Genomic DNA, 24,367 nt, shown 5'->3' with positions numbered 1-24,367 from the left:
CTGCTACTGAGAGCTGATTGGTTAGCGTTACTGCTACTGATAGCTGATTGGTTAGCGTTACTGCTACTGAGAGCTGATTGGTTAGCGTTACTGCTACTGAGAGCTGATTGGTTAGCGTTACTGCTACTGATAGCTGATTGGTTAGCGTTACTGCTACTGAGAGCTGATTGGTTAGCGTTACTGCTACTGAGCGCTGATTGGTTAGTGTTACTGCTACTGATAGCTGATTGGTTAGCGTTACTGCTACTGATAGCTGATTGGTTAGCGTTACTGCTACTGAGAGCTGATTGGTTAGCGTTACTGCTACTGAGCGCTGATTGGTTAGTGTTACTGCTACTGAGAGCTGATTGGTTAGTGTTGCTGCTACTGAGAGCTGATTGGTTAGTGTTACTGCTACTGAGAGCTGATTGGTTAGTGTTACTGCTACTGAGAGCTGATTGGTTAGTGTTACTGCTACTGAGAGCTGATTGGTTAGTGTTACTGCTTCTGAGAGCTGATTGGTTAGTGTTACTGCTACTGAGAGCTGATTGGTTAGCGTTACTGCTACTGAGAGCTGATTGGTTAGTGTTACTGCTACTGAGAGCTGATTGGTTAGCGTTACTGCTACTGATAGCTGATTGGTTAGCGTTACTGCTACTGAGAGCTGATTGGTTAGCGTTACTGCTACTGAGAGCTGATTGGTTAGCGTTACTGCTACTGAGAGCTGATTGGTTAGCGTTACTGCTACTGAGAGCTGATTGGTTGTGATCAACCAGCTTCTAAGACGGAGCTTTGGAGGTCTGTGTGCAGATTCTTTGAGGAACTGAAAGTGAGTCTCCTGAAAAAAGAATGGAAGCTGGAACGAAGGGAAAGAGGGCCCTGCTGAAAAACCCTTACAGACATTTAAGTGTTTCTGATTATTTTTTAAATGTGTTTTGTCTTTTTTAATGGGTTCATTTCAAAGTGTAAAGGATCCTAATGGTTTAACAGGTGACCAGTGGCTGATTCTCAATGCATGTGAAGGTTTCCTGAAGGGATCTAAAGGCGATCTAGTGGTGAGCCAATTCCCATTAGAAAGAATGGTGTTTTAGCAGAACGGCGAACCAGCTGATAGTTGTTGAGGCCTCTGAGTAATTCTCTGTTCAATATGTGGCTTTTTTTCCTTGCACAGCGCTGCATGTGAGAAATCTCTGCAGCACCAAACCCGGAGCAACTGGAATCTCCAGCTTCACCTGAAAACTGATCTGAAAGCTCCGAGTGGTTTTTCTTCTTGTGCACTTCTCCAAACTAAAGCTCCTTGTTCTCTAAACGATTAGCACCACCATGCAGGCAGCAGAACGTTCAACTGCAGAGCAAAGCACTGTCTGCATTTTCCATAACATGCTTTAGAAACTCACGGCACGCGTGCCAGAGCTATAAAAACAGCGAGTCAGGCGATAGCGGCTCAGTAAAACAGGTTTAACAAGCTCAGTCGCGGAATTACGCTCTACGTTTATCTTTATAAAACTGTTACTTCACAGCAGTAATAAAACATGAAACCTATGTTTTCACTCTCAGCTCTTATACAGGTCCCAAATCTGGAGCGCCAAGTTCTCCTGTAGTGGAACTTGAGTATCAGTATCGGAACTGAAGTTCTTCTCTTTTGGGCCTAAAATAAGCGTGATAGCTCCAAAGTGAGAGCAGTGACCAACAGTGAAGCAGACCAGGAGCACAGCAGAGTGAAATTAAACCCAAAACAGAGAATTAGCAACGAAATGTGAAGGACTGAAAGGGAAATACTCAGTAATATACCAGAGTAGATGTGAAAGTACTAGCAATGAGAAACTACAGTAAACGGAGTAAACGTGTTAGTAATCATCTCTGGGACGTCCAGAAATGTGCTCAATCATTTTCACCTGGGTTCTTTAATAAATGTGTCACGACTGGCCCCTCCCAGTCCTCCATGTGCTTTTCTTTTGGTTTTGGTCTTGTCCATGTGATTTTGTTTTGCTTCCTTCCCGGTCCTGCCCCCTTGTTTCCAGACCCCGCCCTTGATTGTTTTACCTGTTACCCTCTTGTTAGCCACCTGTGTTATTCTGGCCTCCGTTGTTTGTTGTTCCTGTGTTCCTTTGCATGATGTCTGTCCCTCCTTTTCTCTGTGTTGGCTCTGTGGCCGTGGACTATTTTGACCCTGAGTCATCGTTCCCCAATGTTACAAAATGTAGAACCATGAACACTTAAAGAACCCCTTCCAAGGTGGAATCATTCTTCAGATTGATGGACAATAGCCACATTAACATGCAGCCTAATAATCCGTTAATAGCTCAATCAGAATAGAATCCGTCCACGTAAACACTTCAATCAGAATAGTCTAGTCCGCCCGAGGCCATTCGGAATGCAATTTCTATCCAATTGATCGAGGGTAATCTTGTAAATAATCCATTAAATAGAAGAATAATAGCCAGGTAAACACCTGTATCCGATTACATTCCCTACCGGAATGTGTAAGTGCGTTTTGCGCATGTGCGTCGTGTCATATCAAAAGCAGAGAACTCATAAGTCTGACATCATTTTAAAGCAGTTAAAAACACAAGCACTGCTCACTGCTGCTCATCTCACTGACTGGACTCACGTGATGCTGGTTGTCATGGTAACGTCTACACTAAGCGGTTCTCCATGCATTTCGGAAGGAATTACTTGTAGCGAGCAGGTAAACAGAGATTTTCATCGGATTGTTGAGTAGAGTGAGAATAAACACCTCAGTCTGAATCTTTAATCAGAATGAATTCAGATAGTAATTCTAAAAATCTTTGCATGTAAACACAGACAATGTGTTGTATATACTACTTCTCTATAGAATGCTCTTGAAAACGGTTCTGGGATCTGCCATTTTTACGATGTAACAAAAGCAGAACGCCTTTTTGGTGCTACACAGAACCATTTTCAAAAAGGTTCTATGTAGAACTATATACATCAATCTGAAGAAGCATTTCACCATGCAGAGAACAAATTTAGCCTGAAAGTGGTTCTCTGAGCATTCATGGTTCTCTATAGAACCACTGTCTTTACTAAAGAACCCTTGAAGAACCATCTTTTTTATTTTTGTGTGAGCTAAACTCAGCCGACTGACCGGAGAGGAAGCTGCCATTTCCGTTGTCGGGGTTCTGCTTGCGGAGGCAGAACGGGCTGTCCTGGCTCTCCGGGATCACTCGGCTTCTCTCGTGCAGCAGCTCCATCAGCCGCCGCCGTCGCCTGAAATTCATCCGGAACTGGAAGAGGAGTCCGCCGTCTGTGAAGTGGTGCTTGTTGGTTACTGAGAGAAGGAAAGAAATACACAGATGTTCAGACGATTTACAACCCCTTTTCCAAAAGTTGGGACGCTGTGCAAAATGTAAATAAAACCAGAATTCAACAGTGTGCAAATGATGTAAACCCTATATTTAATTGAAAATACCGCAAAGATAACATATCAAATGTTGAAGCTGAGAAATTTGATTGTTTCTTGAAAAATATTTGCACATTTTGAATTTGATGCCAACGACACGTTCCAAAAAAAGTTGGGACAGGGGAAAAAAGGCTGGTAAAGTTCTGTAATGCTAAAAAACACCTGGTGGTTGATTGGCAGCAGGTCAGTAACACAACTGGGTATAAAGAGCATCTCAGGGAGGCTTTCAGAAGTAAAGAGGAGGAGGGGTCACCAGTGAAAGACTGGACCATCAAATAAAGCAACAATTCAAGAAGAACGTTTCTCAACACAATATAGCAAAAAAATGTTGCTTTTATCACGGTACAGTGGCGATCTTTGGGCCCTCAGGCAGCACTGCATTAAAAACAGACATGATCCTGTAGTGGAAATCACTGCATGGGCTCAGAAACACTTCTGAAAACCACTGTCTGTGAACACAGTTCATCACTGCATCCACAAACGCTGTTAAACTCTAAAACACAAAGAAGAACCCAAATATAAACAGGATCCAGAAACGCTGCCACCTTCTCTGGGCCTGAGCTCATTTAAAATGGACTGAGGGGAAGTGGAAAAGTGTCCGGCGGTCCGACGAAACAACTTTTGAAATTCATTAGGAAATCATGGACGCTGTGTCCTCCGGGCTGAAGACCATTCTGGGTCATTACGGGGACATTAGTGCATGACATGGGTGATGTGCACTTCTGTGAAGGCACCATTAATGCTGAATAATATACATGTGTTGGCAACATATACTGCCAATATTTACATTTTTTTAAAAAGTAAAAAAGTGTAAATGAAACTGGATAGCAAAAAAAAGCATAACATTAAAAGAAAATATTTGTTTAACGAAAGTAAAAAGCTAAAAGGTGTAAAAACATCAGGAAAGCACTAGAAAAAAGGAAAATTAGAGCAAAATCAATAAAACACAGTGAATGAGCAATATAAGCAAAAATAACTAGTAGAAAGCTGGCTAGACCTCGACTTGGATATTTTTATCATTATAACGACATCGTGAAATAAAATGTGTCCCCGTAACGACACTGCTGTCTCTCAGTGTGTGGAATGCTGTGACTCGGTCGAGCTGCTAGTGAGCAATGAGGGGGGGGGGGCGAGGACTTGCTTGCTCACCAGTGAAGGTGGGAATCCGGATTGTTTCATACAAAAAACAGAAATTTCCACTGGAAAATGATCATATGGCCTCAACGCATGTGGAATGGTTCCGTGAGCTCTAACAGACCTGGTTATGCGGTTTATCTGTCATCAAGAAACATGAACTAAAGCACACAGTAAATTCAGGCTTCGAGATGCTGCTGCTGTTTTTAGCCATGCAACATATGTACATTACCTTTATGGTTCCAGTTGAACGACAACGTGATTATATACAGCCCTCGCCTCACTTTGCACATCTGAATAAACTCTTTCACTACAAAGCACAACAACTCTTATCTGATATCTTTCCCAGAGATCAGAATGCAGGGATTTTAGAATTAGAAACAGGATGTAAGATAACTCAGTTAGGAGATCAGAGAGAGGGGCTTGTTTGTTTTACAGGACTTTAGTGATAGAGGAGTGTGTGTGTGTGTACAGCCTCAGAGGAATGCAGTGTGTGTGTGTGTGTGTGTGTGTGGGAGTTGAGTCTTTCTCCTGCAGCTTCTTTCAGGACAAAGGCTGCTCCACACTGAGGCCCAGTCTGCTAAGCTCTACATTCTTTACTGCTACACGACAATGTTGGCATTATCTGGACTCAAAGCAGCTCTATGTGCGCATAAACAATAAACAGTAAACAACATGGTAAACAATAAAGTGCAAGACAGGACAATAACTACAAGCGGCAAATACTGACATAATAATGACATAAGAAATGTAGACGTTACTGAATAATTTATAGCAGATAATACATTTATAGCGGTGGACGTCGTCTGGATGCAGGATGTTGCCTAAACATATATATATTGTTCAGCATTAATGGTGCCTTCACCCAGGCCATGTGCACTAATGCCCCCCCTAAACCATCATGAAGACTGGCTGTAGAACTGCACTGATAACATGCTGAGTGGTCTTCAGCCCGGAGGACACAGTGTCCATGATTTCCTTAAAGAATTCCAAATGTTGATCCGTCGGACCGCCGGACACTTTTCCACTTCCCCTCAGTCCATTTTAAATGAGCTCAGGCCCAGAGAAGGTGGCACCGTTTCTGGGTCCTGTTTATATTTGGGTTCTTCTTTGTGTTTTAGAGTTTAACAGCGTTTGTGGATGCAGTGATGAACTGTGTTCACAGTCAGTGGTTTTCAGAAGTGTTTCTGAGCCCATGCAGTGATTTCCACTACAGAACCATGTCTGTTTTTAATGCAGCGCTGCCTGAGGGCCCAAAGATCACTACTGTACTGTAGATGATGAAAAATTGATTTGCTTTTCATAGTAGTTGCTGAATGATTCACAGTGAACACCAAATAATTTATAGTAGATAGTGAAACATGTTTGGTAATTATTAATATTTCATTGTAGATACTAATTTCTAGTGTTGAATAATACATAGTAATCATAAATATTTCAGAGTAGGTCATTAATAATTCCTATTAGTTACAGAAGGATGTTATTTTCAGTGTGACTGAACTAAACCACTAACCTTATTTACTGCCACTGCATTGCAGAAGAGAATAAGGACCACTAAAAAAGAGTGGCCACTAAAAAAACAGTGGCCAGTACTGTTTCACAACAAGCGCTACGGATGCTGCCAGGGAGTTATATAGCAGCAGTAGCTAAGAGAGGCGGGGCTTCCTCAAACAGTCAGTTTCTACGAGTCAGAAATAGTCATAACTACAGAATCTACACACTAGTTTCAGGGTAGCTACTGAATAGTAAGCCTTAATATTAATGAGTAAACAATAAACCCAAAGTTTTAGGACCTCAATTCGTTTGTGCTCTCGTTTCTCACCAGCATAAAGCAAAGTGATTCAGAAATGACCTGATTCTGAAAGTTCAGCTCACTTTCACAACTCAACCAGTGAAGCAGGAAAGAGGAAGAGCTGAGGGTCGTGACCTCTTTAACATACCCCACTGACATGCACGCTGAGGACCGACAGAGCGGGCATCGCATCCAAGGCACGTATGGAACCACAAACAACGCTGCGTACAGTAAACAAGGTACACAGTAAACAGCACTGGCTTCCAGGCACTTTATTGGAGAAAAGAGCTCACAGAGACCAAGTAGAACCGAAACTATTTTCAATTAATAAGCTCAAATATTCAAAAACTCTATTAAAATAGGAAAAACTCAGGATATACGGTTGTGTGAAAAAGTTTGAACACCCCTGGACAAATGATGCTTCGTTGATTTTCTCCACAGAGAACACACCTAATTAAGACATTTCTCTGCTACAGGTATATCAGCTGACCTGCGCTTTTATCAGTACTATCTGTATTATATATATATATATATTTGACTAATTGGCACCTGGGAGGTTTAAGGTGTTGCAAATGCCACTGTTTGTCACAACTTTGTAGAGGGGTGACCGGTACAGTACATAGTCCTTGAAAAGAAAAGAAAAGAAAAGAAAAGAAAAGAGATGTGACAAAATTGCCCCAACACCAATGAGAAAAATAAAGGAGGGCTGAGAAAAGAAATTGCCAAGAAATCCAAGTCCCGCAAATGTGTTGCAGCAAAAGCTGACCTTCCTCGTTTCTCAGTTTGCCTTTCATTTCACCTTTCGCTAACTCAGCCTTTGTTTGAGCACGCTGCGCTTGGCATCGCCTTAGTTTGCTGTTTTTGCCCCCCTCATTTCCGCCTTCCTCGATGTGCTTTGCCCATGGTCACCTGTACGCTCCAGTGGCGCAGCGGTAATGCTGTGGACTGCTGACCATTATAGCGGCAGTTCAAACCTCGATCCAGGTTGCCTCATTAGCAGCAACATCAACTGCACACGCCGTTGCCCCATGTGTCTCTTTATTTGTTTGTTTTTTGCTGGGTTTCAGTTCTGCACTTGGGTCTGCCTCCCCGCCGTCCCGTAACGCTGGTGACCCACAGTTTTATCTTCATCGGAGAGTCATGGTTTGACCTGTATCGCTGGTAGTCTCAGATAACGAATGAAACTGTATGTCATCAATATTAGCCAATATAGGTTAGGGCCCTATTCTTAATCAGTAAAACAGGGTCAATAACGTGCGATAATTAGCAACTTTTTTGTCACGGCACCACAGAGATTCAAACTCAGACAGCTGCGTCAGTGGGGAGCCAAATATAAGCCACAGTCTAGGTCCAGCAGAGGACTGAGGGATTTGTTAAAAAGCTGCGTCAGTGTGAAATAAGCGAGATGTTTCGGATGCTTTGGCCTCCGTCAGAGTCTCCGAGAGCAGGTTCCAATAATGAGGCTAGTGTTTCTTCAGCACAAGTCCGTGACACGTGCCGCTCAGACGCCGTAATCAGGAGACAGCACCTCACGGTTCCTCACGGACTCTCAGACCATGACAAATGTGTCAGTATGCTGCTACATTCTTTGCTATCTATTGTATTTGTAGCCATTTCAGAAAGTTGAAATCTTATTATAAACAATAGGATTATAGAAAATACAAGATTATTCCTTTAACGTGAAACTTAATTTAATTACATAGTCATGACATTCATTAGGGATACATACACCCACAGCTACAATGTGTCTAAATGCCTCCATCAACAAATGCAAACTTCTCGGGCAAGGTTTGAATTCCCTTTTTCGATTCGTTATAATGTACGGACCACATACTCTCAGCATCAGTCGTAATGTAGTATCTTGTGTTGAGAAATTAGGGACAGGGGTGGTCCACACATTGGCACTGCTTTCAAGGGAACAGCCGAAGATCAACGCAAGATCTTCTGGACCACAAAGAGAGGCCTCACATAGAGATGCTCATCTGCTGGCCAGAAAGGCAAAGCAAAACCCCCACATGACAGCGAAGGGTCTTGCAGATGGTGCCTTTAATTTCAGATTGCAATCAGGAAACATGCAAAACGTCTTGTTGGAGGTGAGCCAGAACAGAAAAGAGCAGGAGAGATGGATTCTTCTTTTTTTAGGATTTCAAATTAGTGTTCATAATTAGTTTTACTGTTAAGTGTTATCACCTGTCTGTAAAGCACTTAGAGCTGCCACCACCTGAAAAAGTGCTTTATTATATATATTATTATTATTATTGATTTGAATTAATATCCCTGATAGCAAGAGGATAGCGGACCACTGTTGGCCCACTGATGGCAAATCTGGACGCCCACTGGTGGTTTTCTGGGCAGTGTTAGAGAAAATTCCACGCACAGTCCAATTTACCGATTGCCTTCCTTCATTTCTTTAGTCGCACTTTGTAAACTAGTTTAGTGAATAATTTTAATCCAGCTCAGCATCAGCGACATTTCCTATAACGTCACTTCATTTTAGGCCTAGTCATATTTGTTCTCCCTCTCATTTGTTTGCAATATTCATCATACTGTAATATTTATTTTCTAAAATAAAAGTCTCTGTGTATTTAAAATCCATTTGGAGGAGATTAACTAGTTAAAACGTATATGCGCAACAGTAATTTGGGTGGTCCGATGGTGGACCAGCACCAGCACCAGTAAACAGTCAATGGGGAGCCGACCTCATCAAGCCAGCTTCTCGAGATTATATATAAGGAGGGACTATATCTATTTTTATAATAAGGCATATAAACCTCAAACTTCAGGTTTGAATGTTTTTAAAGTGATGGTTTAACATGGATAATATTACCACTTTAAAACGCTGCTCCTGTTTTCAGTTATGTTAATGTTCTTTAGTCCATGCTTATGGCTAATAGTGAGTCCTACAGACTCAGAAACCACTTCCTCAAGTCTAGTTTAGAGGCACTGATCACCTCCAAACACTCTGAGGCAGCTGCCTCATGACTTGTGTGATGCGAAATGGTATAAGCTTCCATTACTTGTTACATTAGCCTCATATCTCCAGCGCAAAGCTACACTCCTCACCCTCACCGTGCTGAATGATGCCGTGCTCCAGCAGTCGCCGCCCCAGCTGCTCCGCCTCCTCCCTGCTGGCCATCTCGCCCTCCTGCAGGAGCCAATCGATGAACTCGGAGGCCACCAGCGTCCGCTCGTACGACACGCCCTCCTCCTCGCGAGTCTGAAGCAGGCTGCTTTCAGCGTTCATCAACCTGGACACGTAAACACACGTTTATATATATTTAAGGTAATAATCAGCTCCACTGACCGTATAGCTGGACTTTGTAGTTCTACAGTTACAGACTGTAGTCCATCTGTTACCCTGTTCTTCAGTGGTCAGGACCCCCATGGACCCTCACAGAGCAGGTACTATCTGGGTGGTGGGTCCTTCTCAGCACTGAAGTGACACTGACGTGGTGGTGGTGTGTTAGTGTGTGTTGCACTGGTCTGAGTGGATCAGACACAGCAGTGCTGCTGGAGTTTTTAAACACTGCGTCCACTCACTGTCCACTCTATTAGACACTCCTACCTTGTCGGTCCACCTTGTAGATGTAAAGTCTGAGACGACAGCTCATCTGCTGCTGCAGTTTGTGTTGGTTATCCTCTAGTCCTTCATCAGTGGTCACAGGACGCTGCCCACAGGACGCTGCCCACAGGACGCTGTTGGCTGGATGTTTTTGGTTGGTGGACTATTCTCAGTCCAGCAGCGACACTGAGGTGTTTAAAATTCCAGCAGCACTGCTGTCTGATCCACTCAGACCAGCGCAACACACACTAACACACCACCACCACGTCTGTTACTGCAGTGCTGAGAATGACCCACCACCCAAACAGTACCTGCTCTGTGAGGGTCCATGGGGGTCCTGACCACTGAAGAACAGGGTAACAGAGTATCAGAGAAACAGATGGACTACAGTCTGTAACTGTAGAACTACAGAGGGGAACTGAACGGTCAGTGGAGCTGATAAAGTGGACAGTGAGCGTAGAAACGAGGAGGTGGTCATGACGTTACGCCTGATCGGTGAACGTCATTCATGTGATAATGAAGTACACAGTGCAGGAAATGCTGTGACCTGCGATAATAACGCTGATGAGCAGAAAGCACTGTGACTGTAGCTGTTTAAGAGAAACCAAAACTGTAATTCTCAGTTTGAGACCGCAGCTAAAAACAGGGACTTTCTAGGAAAAGCTTTTCCTGAAAAGCAAAAGCGGCCCTCGCTGACACCCCTGCGCCTGTCAGGAGGAGCTCATTAAAGCACTCATGTACTGATCTTACTCTGTACGCACCAGAGATGTAGTCTGCATGTGTTTCATTAAACTGCAACCCCGTATGTGTAACGACATTAAAGCTGAACTGAACTGAACTGCATGTTTACCACCAGAGCACTTCAGAACGGCGGGCATGAACGCTGACATGATTAGACGTTTTCAGACACTCTTAAAAAAGATCGCTTTTCAAGGGTTCTTTAATAAAGAACATGGTTCTGTACAGAACCATAAACACTTCAAGAACCGGTTGCATGGTTAATTAAAGGGTTCTTTGCATTGTGTAGGTGTTCGTCAGATTGATGGAAAATGTGCTATAGAGGGTTCTGCATAGAACCTTTTTGAAAGGATTCTGTATAGCAACAAAAGAGTTCTTGCATTGCAGATTCGTGCTGGGTTGAAATCACGATGTCATCAGTGATGACTCAGATTACAGCTCTTTCCCAGATTAAACTAATCCAGCTCCAACAGGGTTCAAGATTAACCTCTACCAAAATAATAGACAGGCGAAAGTGTGGAGGCAGAAAAGAGAACTATAGCTAGGGTGACTGCACAGCTTAAGCTTGCTAACATGTTGTTAGGCGGTTTCTATGGTATCCCAGGTAGTTGCTAACGTGCTGCTAGGCAGTTGGTATGGCATCCCAGGTGTTTGCTGAGGTGTTGCTATGTAGTTTCTATGGTATATCAGGTGGTTGGTAAAGTGTTGCTAGGCGGTTGCTGTGCTATCCAAGGTAGTTACTAGAGTGTTATTAGGCAATTGCTATGGTTTGCCAGATTGTTGCTATGGGGTTGCTATGGTATCCCAGGTGTTTGCTGAGGTCTTGCTAGACAGCTGCTTCGATTTCCCAAGTAGTTGTTAGGCTGTTGTTAGGCAGTAGCTAAGGTATTCCAGATGGTTGCTAGGGTGTTGCTAGGCAGTTACTACGGCATCCCAGGTGGTTGCTAAAGTGTTGCTAGGCAGTTGCTGTGGTATCCAAGGTAGTTGCTAGAGTGTTGTTACTCAGTTGCTATGGTATGCCAGATGGTTGCTACGGTGTTGCTAGGCGGTTTCTACGGTATCCAAGGTGTTTGCTGAGGTGTTGATAAGCAGTTGTTACAATTTCCCAGGTAGTTGCTAGAGTGCTCTCAAGCAGTTGCTTTGGTATCCCAGATGGTTGCTAAGGGGCTGCTAAGTGGTTGCTATAATATCCCACATGGGTAACTGGGTGTTCTAATTGAAGGTTTTTCCGAAAACCATGCCTTCAATCAAAACGTTGTATACAAGCACAGTATTCCCGATCAGACCAAACATTCTGGAGTTGGAATAGTGCTGACTTCTTGGAAACTGCGGGATGAGTTAACGGACAAAAATTCCAGCAGAAAAATAAGAAGCATGAAGAAGAAGAAGAATATAAAATGTGTACCAATATTGTCGGAATAGTGGAACCAGACGGACTCTGCACCTGAAAAAGTCCAGTTTTTGAGAAAAACAATGCACCCCTTTGTAGTAGGACGGCTACCCAATGTACATAGTAAAATGAAGTAAGCAAAACTACATGTAGAGAATATTTCTCCGAATTCCACGTCTCCTGTTTCAATAAGGGCAGTGTTGGTATCAGATTACACCAAACTGTAAATATAAAACAAAGTAAATGTAAAATTGATGATGCACACAAAAGCACAAGCAAGTGGAATAATCTTATCTGCATATCAGTCGACTGCCAACGTAGTGAGTACAGGCTCCTTATCACAGTCTCTCCAGGTGTGCTGTTCTACCTGCCCTGCAGCTGAGCAATCATATCTTAATGACTGACCTTTAAGAGGGCAGATATGATACACGGACCTACTTTATACCTGCAGCACTTGTTCCAGGCCATAGTCTTTGCCCATTTAGTGACTGGAGGAGTTAGTGTGGAACACTGGCTCTGGCATTCTAGTATAAGAATGAATAAGTATGTAGATACTATACACTGGTCATTGCTAACAATCCTTATATTGGTGCAGTCCAGAGCTCTGGAAGGACAGATTATACCAATCACATACTCAGAAAAGACTATCGTGGCAATTTACCACAATAGCCACAGAGAAAATGGGCCTCCTAGCAACCACCTGGAAGACCTGGTAGACCCCCAAACTGCCTCCCATCAGATAAAAAGCACTTAAAGAGTCCACCTTTGAGAGAGAGAAGAAAATCGAGCTGCTTCAGATCTGCAAACATCCAGAAGACCACTCAGCTCTATGGGTCTGAAAGGATGTGTAGCTGATCGAGACGAACCACACTGAGACAACGAGACGGACAAATCAAACAAAGGAGCTGAACGAGTCCAGACCTCAACGGCACTGAATGGGTTTGATTACTTCAGAAAATCTACCGCCAGCTTCTAAGACTGAACTACGGAGGCGTGGAAACATATCCCTGCAGAATTCAGTGAAAATATTAAGCAGTCCATGAACTCACACATCAAATTCCCTGTCTCTATATCTGTGTCTGGGTCTGTGTGATGATCCAGCTTAGAAATCCAGTTCAAACCCTTCGTGAATCCGTAGAGCCGCCCTTTCCATTCCATCTCATCACGAGATCATACGAGACCCACATCTGGAGTTATGAGCCTATGAAGAGGGGCTGAGACACACGGCATCTGCCTCTCATCGTGTGGAGCTGGTGGATTCGTGTGTCCGTCTATATTCTGAGTGAAACTGACCGACGGACACTCAGGAGATCACTAAGGACTGACCGTCACGCTGGAAACCCTTCATTCTTCATTCAGTCCATTCAGAGTTTCCAGCTGCTGAAGCTGCTCCCAACTTTTACCGTTTTTTTCACCAGACTTCTACCGTTTATTTGCTAAATTGACATATTTGGTGGGAAAAAAATAAACTGTGGCCTGTGCAAAAGTTATGGCACACACAAATGCATAAACATATTATCTTATTTTATTATTAACTTATTTTAGTGTGTCCTGAACTTATTTTCACAGAAAAGGTCAACAAGACATGGAGTTTGATCACGGGAGCAAACGTTTGCACTCGACTACATTTAGCTGTTGAAGCTTCGGTGTAATTCCCCTGTAAATATATGTTTTCTATATAAAAAAAGAAACAAATTGCTCTTAATGGCTGTTTTGAATGGAAATGAAAGAAATGAAAGGGTCGCACAGTGTCGTATCTCATCATATTGACCACCCTTCATAATAACCGTTAAAAATAGCAGACAGGCCTGAGAACGTTCCTCTCAGCAGTCTGAGAACGTTTAGCAGTAAGCAGTCATTAAACACACATACACATAGAATTACTATACATTTCTCCTTCCTCTGTTGTTTTCTATGGAAAGAATGTCCTCTCGTGTTGAACTTGTGGTCAGCGACCAAAGTGAGCTGGTTGGCACAGCACCATATGGAAATGTGATATATGGCCAATATATGCACATATCAGACATATGTTTCAAAATATATGTACATATATGTTCTAAAAGTGTATGTTTCAAAGGATTTACATACATGCATAATATATGCACTATACATACTATACACCAGCAACATATATGCAATAAAAAAGGGTTCTAAATAGAAACATGAACCTAAAAGCCTGATTAAAAGGCTCTTTACATGGTCAAATGGTCCTTCAGATTGATTGCTGTAGATGGTTCTGAAGAACCATCAATCTGAAGAACCCTTTCACCATGTAGAGAACCTTTAATTCATGCACAGGGTTCTTTGAGTTTTCATGGTGCTATATAGAGCCATTTTCATTACTAAAGAACCCCTGAAGAACCTTCGTTTTTAAGTGTGTGTTTAAAGCTAATGTAACATGTAATCAGGATTTATGGGTAATATATCGCTGCTGTCAGAACAAAACCTTGTTTCTCCATTTTTGTTGATTTTCAGTTTTTGACATAATTCGAAAATGCATGTCGGCCTTTATGTTGTGTGTAAATTTCATGAAGGATGGATCAAAAGAAACGGCCCAAAATGACTTGGAAAGACGTCTGGTTCCATTGACTCCCATTAAAAGTAAAGTAGGTTTTTTCCTTCTCCTGTAAAGTTACTATTTTGGAGATACGAGGTTTTGTTCCCAGAGCAGCGATGTTGATGTATGACTACAACATATTCAATATTTAACAATGGGGGATTTTTAAAAGTTGGCATATATGAATATACCTACTGTACTTTTAATGTAAGTCAATGGAACCAAAATTTTGTATTAACAAAGTTAAAACAAAGGTGTTTTCTTGAGATCACAAGATCATTAACTAGTTATCTCAAGATAACTTTGTTGTCACAAAGAGAACACAAAATAACTAGCTTGTTATTTAAAGATTACAACTTATCTTGAGATCACTACTTAATCAACCCATTATTTAACAATAATGCAACATAATGCAAGATAACAAGGTGTTATCTTGGGGTTACAAGTTAATTAACTCGTTATTTGAAGATAACAACATGATCTCAAAATAAATCGCAAGATAACTAACTCAGTATTTCAAGATAACAAAGCTGTTGTCTTGAGATCACAAGAGAACTAACTCATTATTTTAAGATAACAACTTTGTTATCTTGAGTTAACAAGACTAAGTAACTCATTATCTTAAGATAACAGTCCAGAAAATAGATCAGCAGCTTATGAAGGGCTACAGGTGGAGTGAAGAGGGGAAACTGGATAAATTGGCCAAGTGTTCAGTGTTAGTGATCCAGGTTTAGAGAGTAATCCTGCTGTGTGAATTAAGCCTCTGTGTTGATCTCCAGCTCTTGACCGCTAAGACCAGGATGCTTCGTGAAGACCTGGGTGGTACACACTGGCAGGCAGAGGTTCACAGTGACTAAGCTTGGTTACTCAGGACCACGAAGATTACAACAACATGTTGTTCCAAAATCAGAGACATTCTCAGCAAAAACATGCTATCAACCCCAGTCTCCACTCCATCAGACCCAATGGAGCTAAATGTGGCGGACCTTAAAACCCGGACCTTAAAACAAAAACCAGCTGCGGGTTCTCCTGGCCACTGTCACCCCTGGCTTGCTCACCTGGGGGGGTTTACATTTATGTTAAATCATTGGAATTAATAATAATCCGGTGTGAATCTGCAGCACGTGTAGTTTTACAGTCTGAGGGTCATAATTGTGGAGCGACTTTAATCCGGTAGGAATCTGCAGTAACACTGGTCCAGTCACCTCCTAGTAAAGTTCTAACAGCCACAGCTGTGCAGGGCAGTGAGGAACAAGCTCTGTTCCCCTCCAAGCAGAATCTGCATGTGCAAACCACAAACACCCCACTGTTTATGATGATTATGTAAAAGCAGCCTGACAGTTTGTGAGACATATGTCTCCTGCTGGACGTCGTTTTCCTGTTACGCAACAGTGGAGCTCAGTGCGGGGGGAACGGCCGGAGCGCGAGGCAGCCTGCCACTGCAGCTCAGACAAGAGACGAGGCTGATACGTTTTATATGAGAAAAACATGTAACACTAATAATTACATGGTTTCGAATTGTAATAATTCTGAAAAGCAACTTTTTCAAAGCCTTGGCGAAAGTAAACTCATCCACAGCTACAATCTCCCTGCAAAGCACACAGCAGAACAACACTTCCATACTGGGGATGCACCCATATGGGAATATAGGATATCCGATATTTCATATGTGTATGGATGATTCTACTGACCTGGCGCAGTACGCGTGACTCTGAACCTTAATTCTGTTTATTTCATTAAAACTAATGACTGAACATTTCAAAACAATCATAACTCCACCCAAGATTTACCAACCGTGTCAGTCGTGACTGAAGATGATTTTAGCTCATTTTGAGCTCAATAGCTCAGCTTTGAACAGCTGTTTACACAGAAAAGCATCACATTTTACTCTAAAACACTACAATGAACTGCCGAAAATACGGGGATTCTTAATGTTCCTCACTGACTTTCACTCTTTGGGACACATTTGCTTCAAAACACTGGGATCTAACTGCTCACCATGTGGCCATGAGGGACAGGGATGCAGCCCCAAGCAGCTTCTAGCTGTGAAATGCAGGGGCGTGGTTAAAATAAGGCTCCGCCTACAGACTAAAACTGTGTTTTGGTAGTGACATGAAAACGTGGGACAGCATGTTTTGTGATTTTTTGTGTGTGTGTGAATATTTATATCACATTTTTAATTATAAATATAATTTAATTATAAAGACACATATATCTCATTCAAATTCACCTTCAAAAAATAAAAAAGATATTAAGTGTAATAAGTATTAAATTCAGGGGTTAGGGTTTGGCTCAGACACCTACTAATAGAAAGTACCCTATAAATGATGATCTTGTGTATCGCTGTTGTTGGAAGAAAACCTCGTATCTCCATTTTTTACATTTTTCAGTTTTGGACATAATTTAAAAGTGCCTGTTGTTCTTTACCTTGTGTGTAAATTTCATGATGAATGGACCAGAATAAACGGCCCAAAATGACTTGGAAAGACGTCTGGTTCCATTGACTTCCATTAAAGACAGGTAGTTTTTTTCCTTCTCCTGTAAAGTTACTATTTTGGAGATACGAGATTTTCTTCCAACAACAGTGATATATTTAGCTTATCACTGTCTCTCTTGGGCTTAAACAGATCAGAATATAATGCATGTAAACATCTAAGATCTGAATGTTTGATTTATTTGATTGTTTTATGAAAATGCTTGAATTAATTCAGTAGAATGGTCTGTATAATCAAAGCCTCCTGTCTCCAAAACGGTAATTTTACAGGAGAAGGAAAAAACCTACTCTTCTTTTAATGTAAGTCAATGGAACCAGAGTTGTTTCCAAATCATTTTGGGTAATTTCTGTTGGACCTTTCATCGTGAAATTTACACAGAGGATGTAGAACCGTAGGTACTTTCAAATTATGTCAAAAACTGAAAAACGCCCCGACAGCAGTGATATATATTATATATATATATATACATATCACTGTTTTTTCCACCTAATTTTAATATCCATCATGAAATTCACACACAGTGTAAAGGGCAACACATTGTGAAACAATGAAAGATAAAACATAACAATTGCCAAACTTTTGCACCTGCCACATCTTATATTTAATTCCTGCCCATGTAAAACAGCCTGTGAAAAAACTGTTTATTTTATTTGCTGAATTTAACATATTGGGAAAAATCAGAGATAATGTGCAAAAGTTTGGGCACATTTGATATTTAATGTTTTGTCTTCCAGGTAATATTTACTAGAAAATTAATATTTGCTCATATAGAAAAATTTTACATTTAGGTTTGTTCCCTCTAGAGGACGTGTAGCCTTGTAGCTGCAGTAATATCTGAAACATCAAACAAACCTGCTGGTTCAAACGAGCAGTGCTTGTGGCGACGGGAGACACTGACACGCATTGACTTGCAGGTAAATCGGCTTCTGGTTAATGAATCCAGCTGGCAAAGATCCCGCTCTCATCTCATCTATCTCCTGAAACACCACGTTTCTATGGATACTGTTACTTTACTACTGAGGGCCAGAATGCACAAAAACAACATGTACCCCCCCACCCACCCACCCACCTCACCCGCGGAAAAACAAAAACAACCCCTGTTCGGAAACAGCACATGTCTAAAACCTGATCCGAGCACAACCGTTACGGTCTGGATATTGAAAAGAGGGGCTTACTTCTCGTATATCCGCTGGCCCCTCATGAAGACCTTGGCCTCGCTGTCCAGAGGAAAGGTTCCGTCATCCTTTCTGAAACGGTAGAACAGCTTCATATCTTTGAACTCCTTGTGCTCGTCGCAAACTGTGAAAGGCAAGAATATTCACAGAGTAAATTCGGGCTGAGACTGACTGAAAAGTCAATATGCAATCAATGCAGCACAGTAATACACACCCACCGCTGGGAATACGTACTGCAACCAGTCGCTCTGACAGACTGTAATACACTACAGGAAGCGTAGGGGGCGATACGGCTTCTACTGTTTCATTTAAAAAGCTCTATAATGTTCATATGATCCACACAGTCGCTCTGACAGACTGTAATACACTACAGGAAGCGTAGGGGGCGATACGGCTTCTACTGTTTCATTTAAAAAGCTCTATAATGTTCATATGATCCACACAGTCGCTCTGACAGACTGTAATACACTACAGGAAGCGTAGGGGGCGATACGGCTTCTACTGTTTCATTTAAAAAGCTCTATAATGTTCATATGATCCACACAGTCGCTCTGACAGACTGTAATACACTACAGGAAGCGTAGGGGGCGATACGGCTTCTACTGTTTCATTTAAAAAGCTCTATAATGTTCATATGATCCACACAGTCGCTCTGACAGACTGTAATACACTACAGGAAGCGTAGGGGGCGATACGGCTTCTACTGTTTCATTTAAAAAGCTCTATAATGTTCATATGATCCACACGGTCGCTCTGACAGACTGTAATACACTACAGGAAGCGTAGGGGGCGATACGGCTTCTACTGTTTCATTTAAAAAGCTCTATAATGTTCATATGATCCACACGGTCGCTCTGACAGACTGTAATACACTACAGGAAGCGTAGGGGGCGATACGGCTTCTACTGTTTCATTTAAAAAGCTCTATAATGTTCATATGATCCACACAGTCGCTCTGACAGACTGTAATACACTACAGGAAGCGTAGGGGGCGATACGGCTTCTACTGTTTCATTTAAAAAGCTCTATAATGTTCATATGATCCACACAGTCGCTCTGACAGACTGTAATACACTACAGGAAGCGTAGGGGGCGATACGGCTTCTACTGTTTCATTTAAAAAGCTCTATAATGTTCATATGATCCACACAGTCGCTCTGCCAGACTGTAATACACTACAGGAAGCGTAGGGGGCGATACGGCTTCTACTGTTTCATTTAAAAAGCTCTATGACGTTCATATGATCCACACAGTCGCTCTGACAGACTGTAATACACTACAGGAAGCGTAGGGGGCGATACGGCTTCTACTGTTTCATTTAAAAAGCTCTATGACGTTCATATGATCCACACAGTCGCTCTGACAGACTGTAATACACTACAGGAAGCGTAGGGGGCGATACGGCTTCTACTGTTTCATTTAAAAAGCTCTGTAATGTTCATATGATCCACACAGTCGCTCTGACAGACTGTAATACACTACAGGAAGCGTAGGGGGCGATACGGCTTCTACTGTTTCATTTAAAAAGCTCTATAATGTTCATATGATCCACACAGTCGCTCTGACAGACTGTAATACACTACAGGAAGCGTAGGGGGCGATACGGCTTCTACTGTTTCATTTAAAAAGCTCTATAATGTTCATATGATCCACACAGTCACTCTGACAGACTGTAATACCCTACAGGAAGCGTAGGGGGCGATACGGCTTCTACTGTTTCATTTAAAAAGCTCTATAATGTTCATATGATCCACACAGCCGCTCTGACAGACTGTAATACACTACAGGAAGCGTAGGGGGCGATACGGCTTCTACTGTTTCATTTAAAAAGCTCTATAATGTTCATATGATCCACACAGTCGCTCTGACAGACTGTAATACACTACAGGAAGCGTAGGGGGCGATACGGCTTCTACTGTTTCATTTAAAAAGCTCTATAATGTTCATATGATCCACACAGTCGCTCTGACAGACTGTAATACACTACAGGAAGCGTAGGGGGCGATACGGCTTCTACTGTTTCATTTAAAAAGCTCTATAATGTTCATATGATCCACACAGTCACTCTGACAGACTGTAATACACTACAGGAAGCGTAGGGGGCGATACGGCTTCTACTGTTTCATTTAAAAAGATCTATAATGTTCATATGATCCACACAGTCACTCTGACAGACTGTAATACACTACAGGAAGCGTAGGGGGCGATACGGCTTCTACTGTTTCATTTAAAAAGCTCTATAATGTTCATATGATCCACACAGTCACTCTGACAGACTGTAATACACTACAGGAAGCGTAGGGGGCGATACGGCTTCTACTGTTTCATTTAAAAAGCTCTATAATGTTCATATGATCCACACAGTCGCTCTGACAGACTGTAATACACTACAGGAAGCGTAGGGGGCGATACGGCTTCTACTGTTTCATTTAAAAAGCTCTATAATGTTCATATGATCCACACAGTCGCTCTGACAGACTGTAATACACTACAGGAAGCGTAGGGGGCGATACGGCTTCTACTGTTTCATTTAAAAAGCTCTATAATGTTCATATGATCCACACAGTCGCTCTGACAGACTGTAATACACTACAGGAAGCGTAGGGGGCGATACGGCTTCTACTGTTTCATTTAAAAAGCTCTATAATGTTCATATGATCCACACAGTCGCTCTGACAGACTGTAATACACTACAGGAAGCGTAGGGGGCGATACGGCTTCTACTGTTTCATTTAAAAAGCTCTATAATGTTCATATGATCCACACAGTCGCTCTGACAGACTGTAATACACTACAGGAAGCGTAGGGGGCGATACAGCTTCTACTGTTTCATTTAAAAAGCTCTATAATGTTCATATGATCCACACAGTCGCTCTGACAGACTGTAATACACTACAGGAAGCGTAGGGGGCGATACAGCTTCTACTGTTTCATTTAAAAAGCTCTATAATGTTCATATGATCCACACAGTCGCTCTGACAGACTGTAATACACTACAGGAAGCGTAGGGGGCGATACAGCTTCTACTGTTTCATTTAAAAAGCTCTATAATGTTCATATGATCCACACAGTCGCTCTGACAGACTGTAATACACTACAGGAAGCGTAGGGGGCGATACGGCTTCTACTGTTTCATTTAAAAAGCTCTATAATGTTCATATGATCCACACAGTCGCTCTGACAGACTGTAATACACTACAGGAAGCGTAGGGGGCGATACGGCTTCTACTGTTTCATTTAAAAAGCTCTATAATGTTCATATGATCCACACAGTCGCTCTGACAGACTGTAATACACTACAGGAAGCGTAGGGGGCGATATGTATCTGTAGGAGAACCCACCATGGTGGATGATGCTATGGTCCAGCAGCTTCTGCATGATCTTAATGGCCGTCTCTCTATCAGAAGCTTCCTTGTGCTCTATCAGCCAATCAATGAGCTCCTTGGCCACAAAGCAGTTTGGGTAGGTGCGGAGATGATGCCGCCTGTCCTTTATGACTTTACCCTCATGGAGCCGCAACCTGCAACACATAGAAAGCACAGTTATGCCCAGTGACAACAAACGCATGCTGTAATTTTATACGAATTGTTTTTGACTCGTAGTTCACTGAGACAAGTGGAGAGCTTGTGTGAAAAGTGCAGATTCTAATCTTTCAATCCATACTACATTTCTTTACTCCCCATGCTTAACAGTTAGCACGGTGTTCCTTTCATCAAATACTGCTGCTTTTTCCTCCCAACATATCTTTGGTTCCATTTTCACTTCGCCAGTCCACCCATCATTTGTTTTGGTGGCCTACATGTTCTTCAGACGTAGAATTTTTGAGATGAGGTTGCAGGTAAGGTTTCTTTCTGTTGACTCTCCTTTCCATATCATGTTTGTATGACAACGCTGCAGGTTGTTAGAATCCTGCAGGTACTTTGCTGTCATGTGGGGGTTTTGCTTTGCCTTTCTGGCCAGCATATGAGCAGTCATGTCTGAGCGCTTTCTTTATTGTCCAGAACTGGCATTTCTAAAATGACATGTTGGACAGACCCCGTGACCCTGAGGGAGAAGCGGCTTAGAAAATGGACGGATGGACAGATGTTGGACAGCACTTTGATGTCTTTTTTAATAGCCTTATTCAGACCCTCAGCCGCTGCTACCACAATACTGAAACAGCCAGGGAACTGAATACACCTTGGAATTGTTGTCAGCTGGCAATTATCCTCATATATTTAGTTTACTTCTTCCAAAATATGCAATTTGGCCACTTTTTCACACCCATGCTACATGTTAAAATGAGCATTTTAAGTTGAATATGGTACGAAATGGGTCAATTTAGACCCAGATATACATGACAACATACAAAATAATGTTAAAGCTGGTATGTGTATATATTTCAGACTCAAAACTGAACATGGATAAAGGTAAACTAGTCAGTGGTTGCTGTACAGAAGAGACTGACCATGACTCAAATTTCTCCGGGAAGAATACAATCTGGTACAAATCAATGTTGGTTTTATATTTCAATGCATTGGTCATCATCTAATCCTCAATAAGAAACGTGAAGCCGTCAGAGTAGCCATAACTGTCCAAGACAGAAAGCGTTCCCTAAACATTCCCCTACTGCTGCACGTGATCAGTTACATCTTCACAGTTTGCCCGTTTCTGCGACAACGCATTTGCAGAACCAAAGCAGACGCGTATCTCACACTGTCTGAAAGTGTGTCAGAAGCAGCGCAAGAAAAAAGAAGAACAAAGCAGAAGAGATGCAAAATTCAGTAACAGGTAATGAGCACATGTCCCAGTAGAGTTCGAGTCTGCTGGACTGCCTGGCATGGGGCTTAATTTGTGCTGGAACAGGCTGAAGTTGGATCCAGCTCCTACTTTGGTGGATTTAAAGGAGAGTCTATAAAATTGTTTCATGAAAAATAATCATATGTGAGACTCAAACAACGCGGAGTCGTTAAGCTATGTACATTCTGGGGATTTCATCAGTATAATATTGATTTTGAGATCATGTGAGAACTTAACATCAAGCCAGACCTTCTTTTTCACTCTGTGCATGTGAGGCTAAGACGTTAAGACATACACCCACCGGCCACTTTATTAGGTGCTAGTAAAAGCTTGGACCCCCTTTTGCCTTCAGAACTGTCTTAATTCTTCGTGCCAGACTTTCAACAAGGTGTTGGAAACGTTCCTCAGAGATTCTGGTTGGTTATTTGAGTTCCTGTTGCCTTTCTATCATCTGGAACCAGTCTGCCCGTTCTCCTCTGACCTCTCACATCAACAAGGCATTTTCGTCCACACAACTGACCGCTCACTGGATATTTCCTCTTTTTCAGACCGTTCTCTGTAAACCCTAGAGATGGTTGTGTGTGAAAATCCCAGCAGATCAGCAGTTTCTGAAATACTCAGACCAGCCCGTCTGGCACCAACAACCATGCCACGTTCAAAGCCCCTTAAATCCCCTTTCTTCCCCGTTCTGATGCTCGGTCTGCACTTCAGCAAGTCGTCTTGACCACCTCTACATGCCTAAATGCAGTGAGCTGCGGCCGTGTGATTGGCTGATTAGCTATTTGTGTTAACAAGCAGCTGAACATTAATAAAGTGGCCAGTGAGCGTGCGATGTAGTGTGAAAAACTCTTGACCCGATGCTTCTGACTTAAATGATGATTTCAGGCTTTATGAGGCAATTTACAGCACACACTGACCATATTTTAGCCTGTTTTTATTCTCCTGACACTTTCAAAAACCAGACAACCATTAATTAAAACCTTTTAACTGCACTCTGTAGTTCTACAGTTACAGACTGTAGTCCATCTGTTTCTCTGATACTCTGTTACCCTGTTCTTCAGTGGTCAGGACCCCCATGGACCCCCACAGAGCAGTAACACTGACTGCAGTGGTGTTTTAGTGTGTGTTGCGCTGGTCTGAGTTTTTAAACACCTCAGTGTCGCTGCTGGCCTGAGAATAGTCCACCAACCAAAAATATCCAGCAGACAGTGACCACTGAGGAAGGACTAGAGGATGACCAACACAAAGCTGTCGTCTCTGACTTTACACCTACAAGGTGGACCGACAAGGTAGGAGTGTCTAATAGAGTGGACAGTGAGTGGACACAGTGTTTAAAAACTCC

At 42.2% G+C, this 24,367-nt stretch overlaps 1 protein-coding gene across 1 annotated transcript in view; it reads right to left on the bottom strand.

The window, feature by feature from the left end:
* Positions 1 to 24,367, bottom strand: part of deptor (DEP domain containing MTOR-interacting protein) — a 42,005-nt gene that overhangs the window by 12,993 nt on the left and 4,645 nt on the right. Inside the window, exons 3-6 of the mRNA XM_017686984.2 lie at positions 21,588 to 21,766; positions 18,247 to 18,370; positions 9,399 to 9,577; positions 3,089 to 3,271 (exon numbers count right to left, since the gene is read on the bottom strand). Of these exons, the coding sequence (XP_017542473.1) occupies positions 3,089 to 3,271; positions 9,399 to 9,577; positions 18,247 to 18,370; positions 21,588 to 21,766 (665 nt within the window). The remainder of the gene's footprint in view (positions 1 to 3,088; positions 3,272 to 9,398; positions 9,578 to 18,246; positions 18,371 to 21,587; positions 21,767 to 24,367) is intronic.

This window comes from Pygocentrus nattereri, chromosome 3 (genome assembly GCF_015220715.1).
Source record: "Pygocentrus nattereri isolate fPygNat1 chromosome 3, fPygNat1.pri, whole genome shotgun sequence".
NCBI lineage: Eukaryota > Metazoa > Chordata > Actinopteri > Characiformes > Serrasalmidae > Pygocentrus > Pygocentrus nattereri.
The sequence above is the reverse complement of the archived record's forward strand: the minus strand, read 5'-3'. Positions and strand labels throughout refer to the sequence as shown.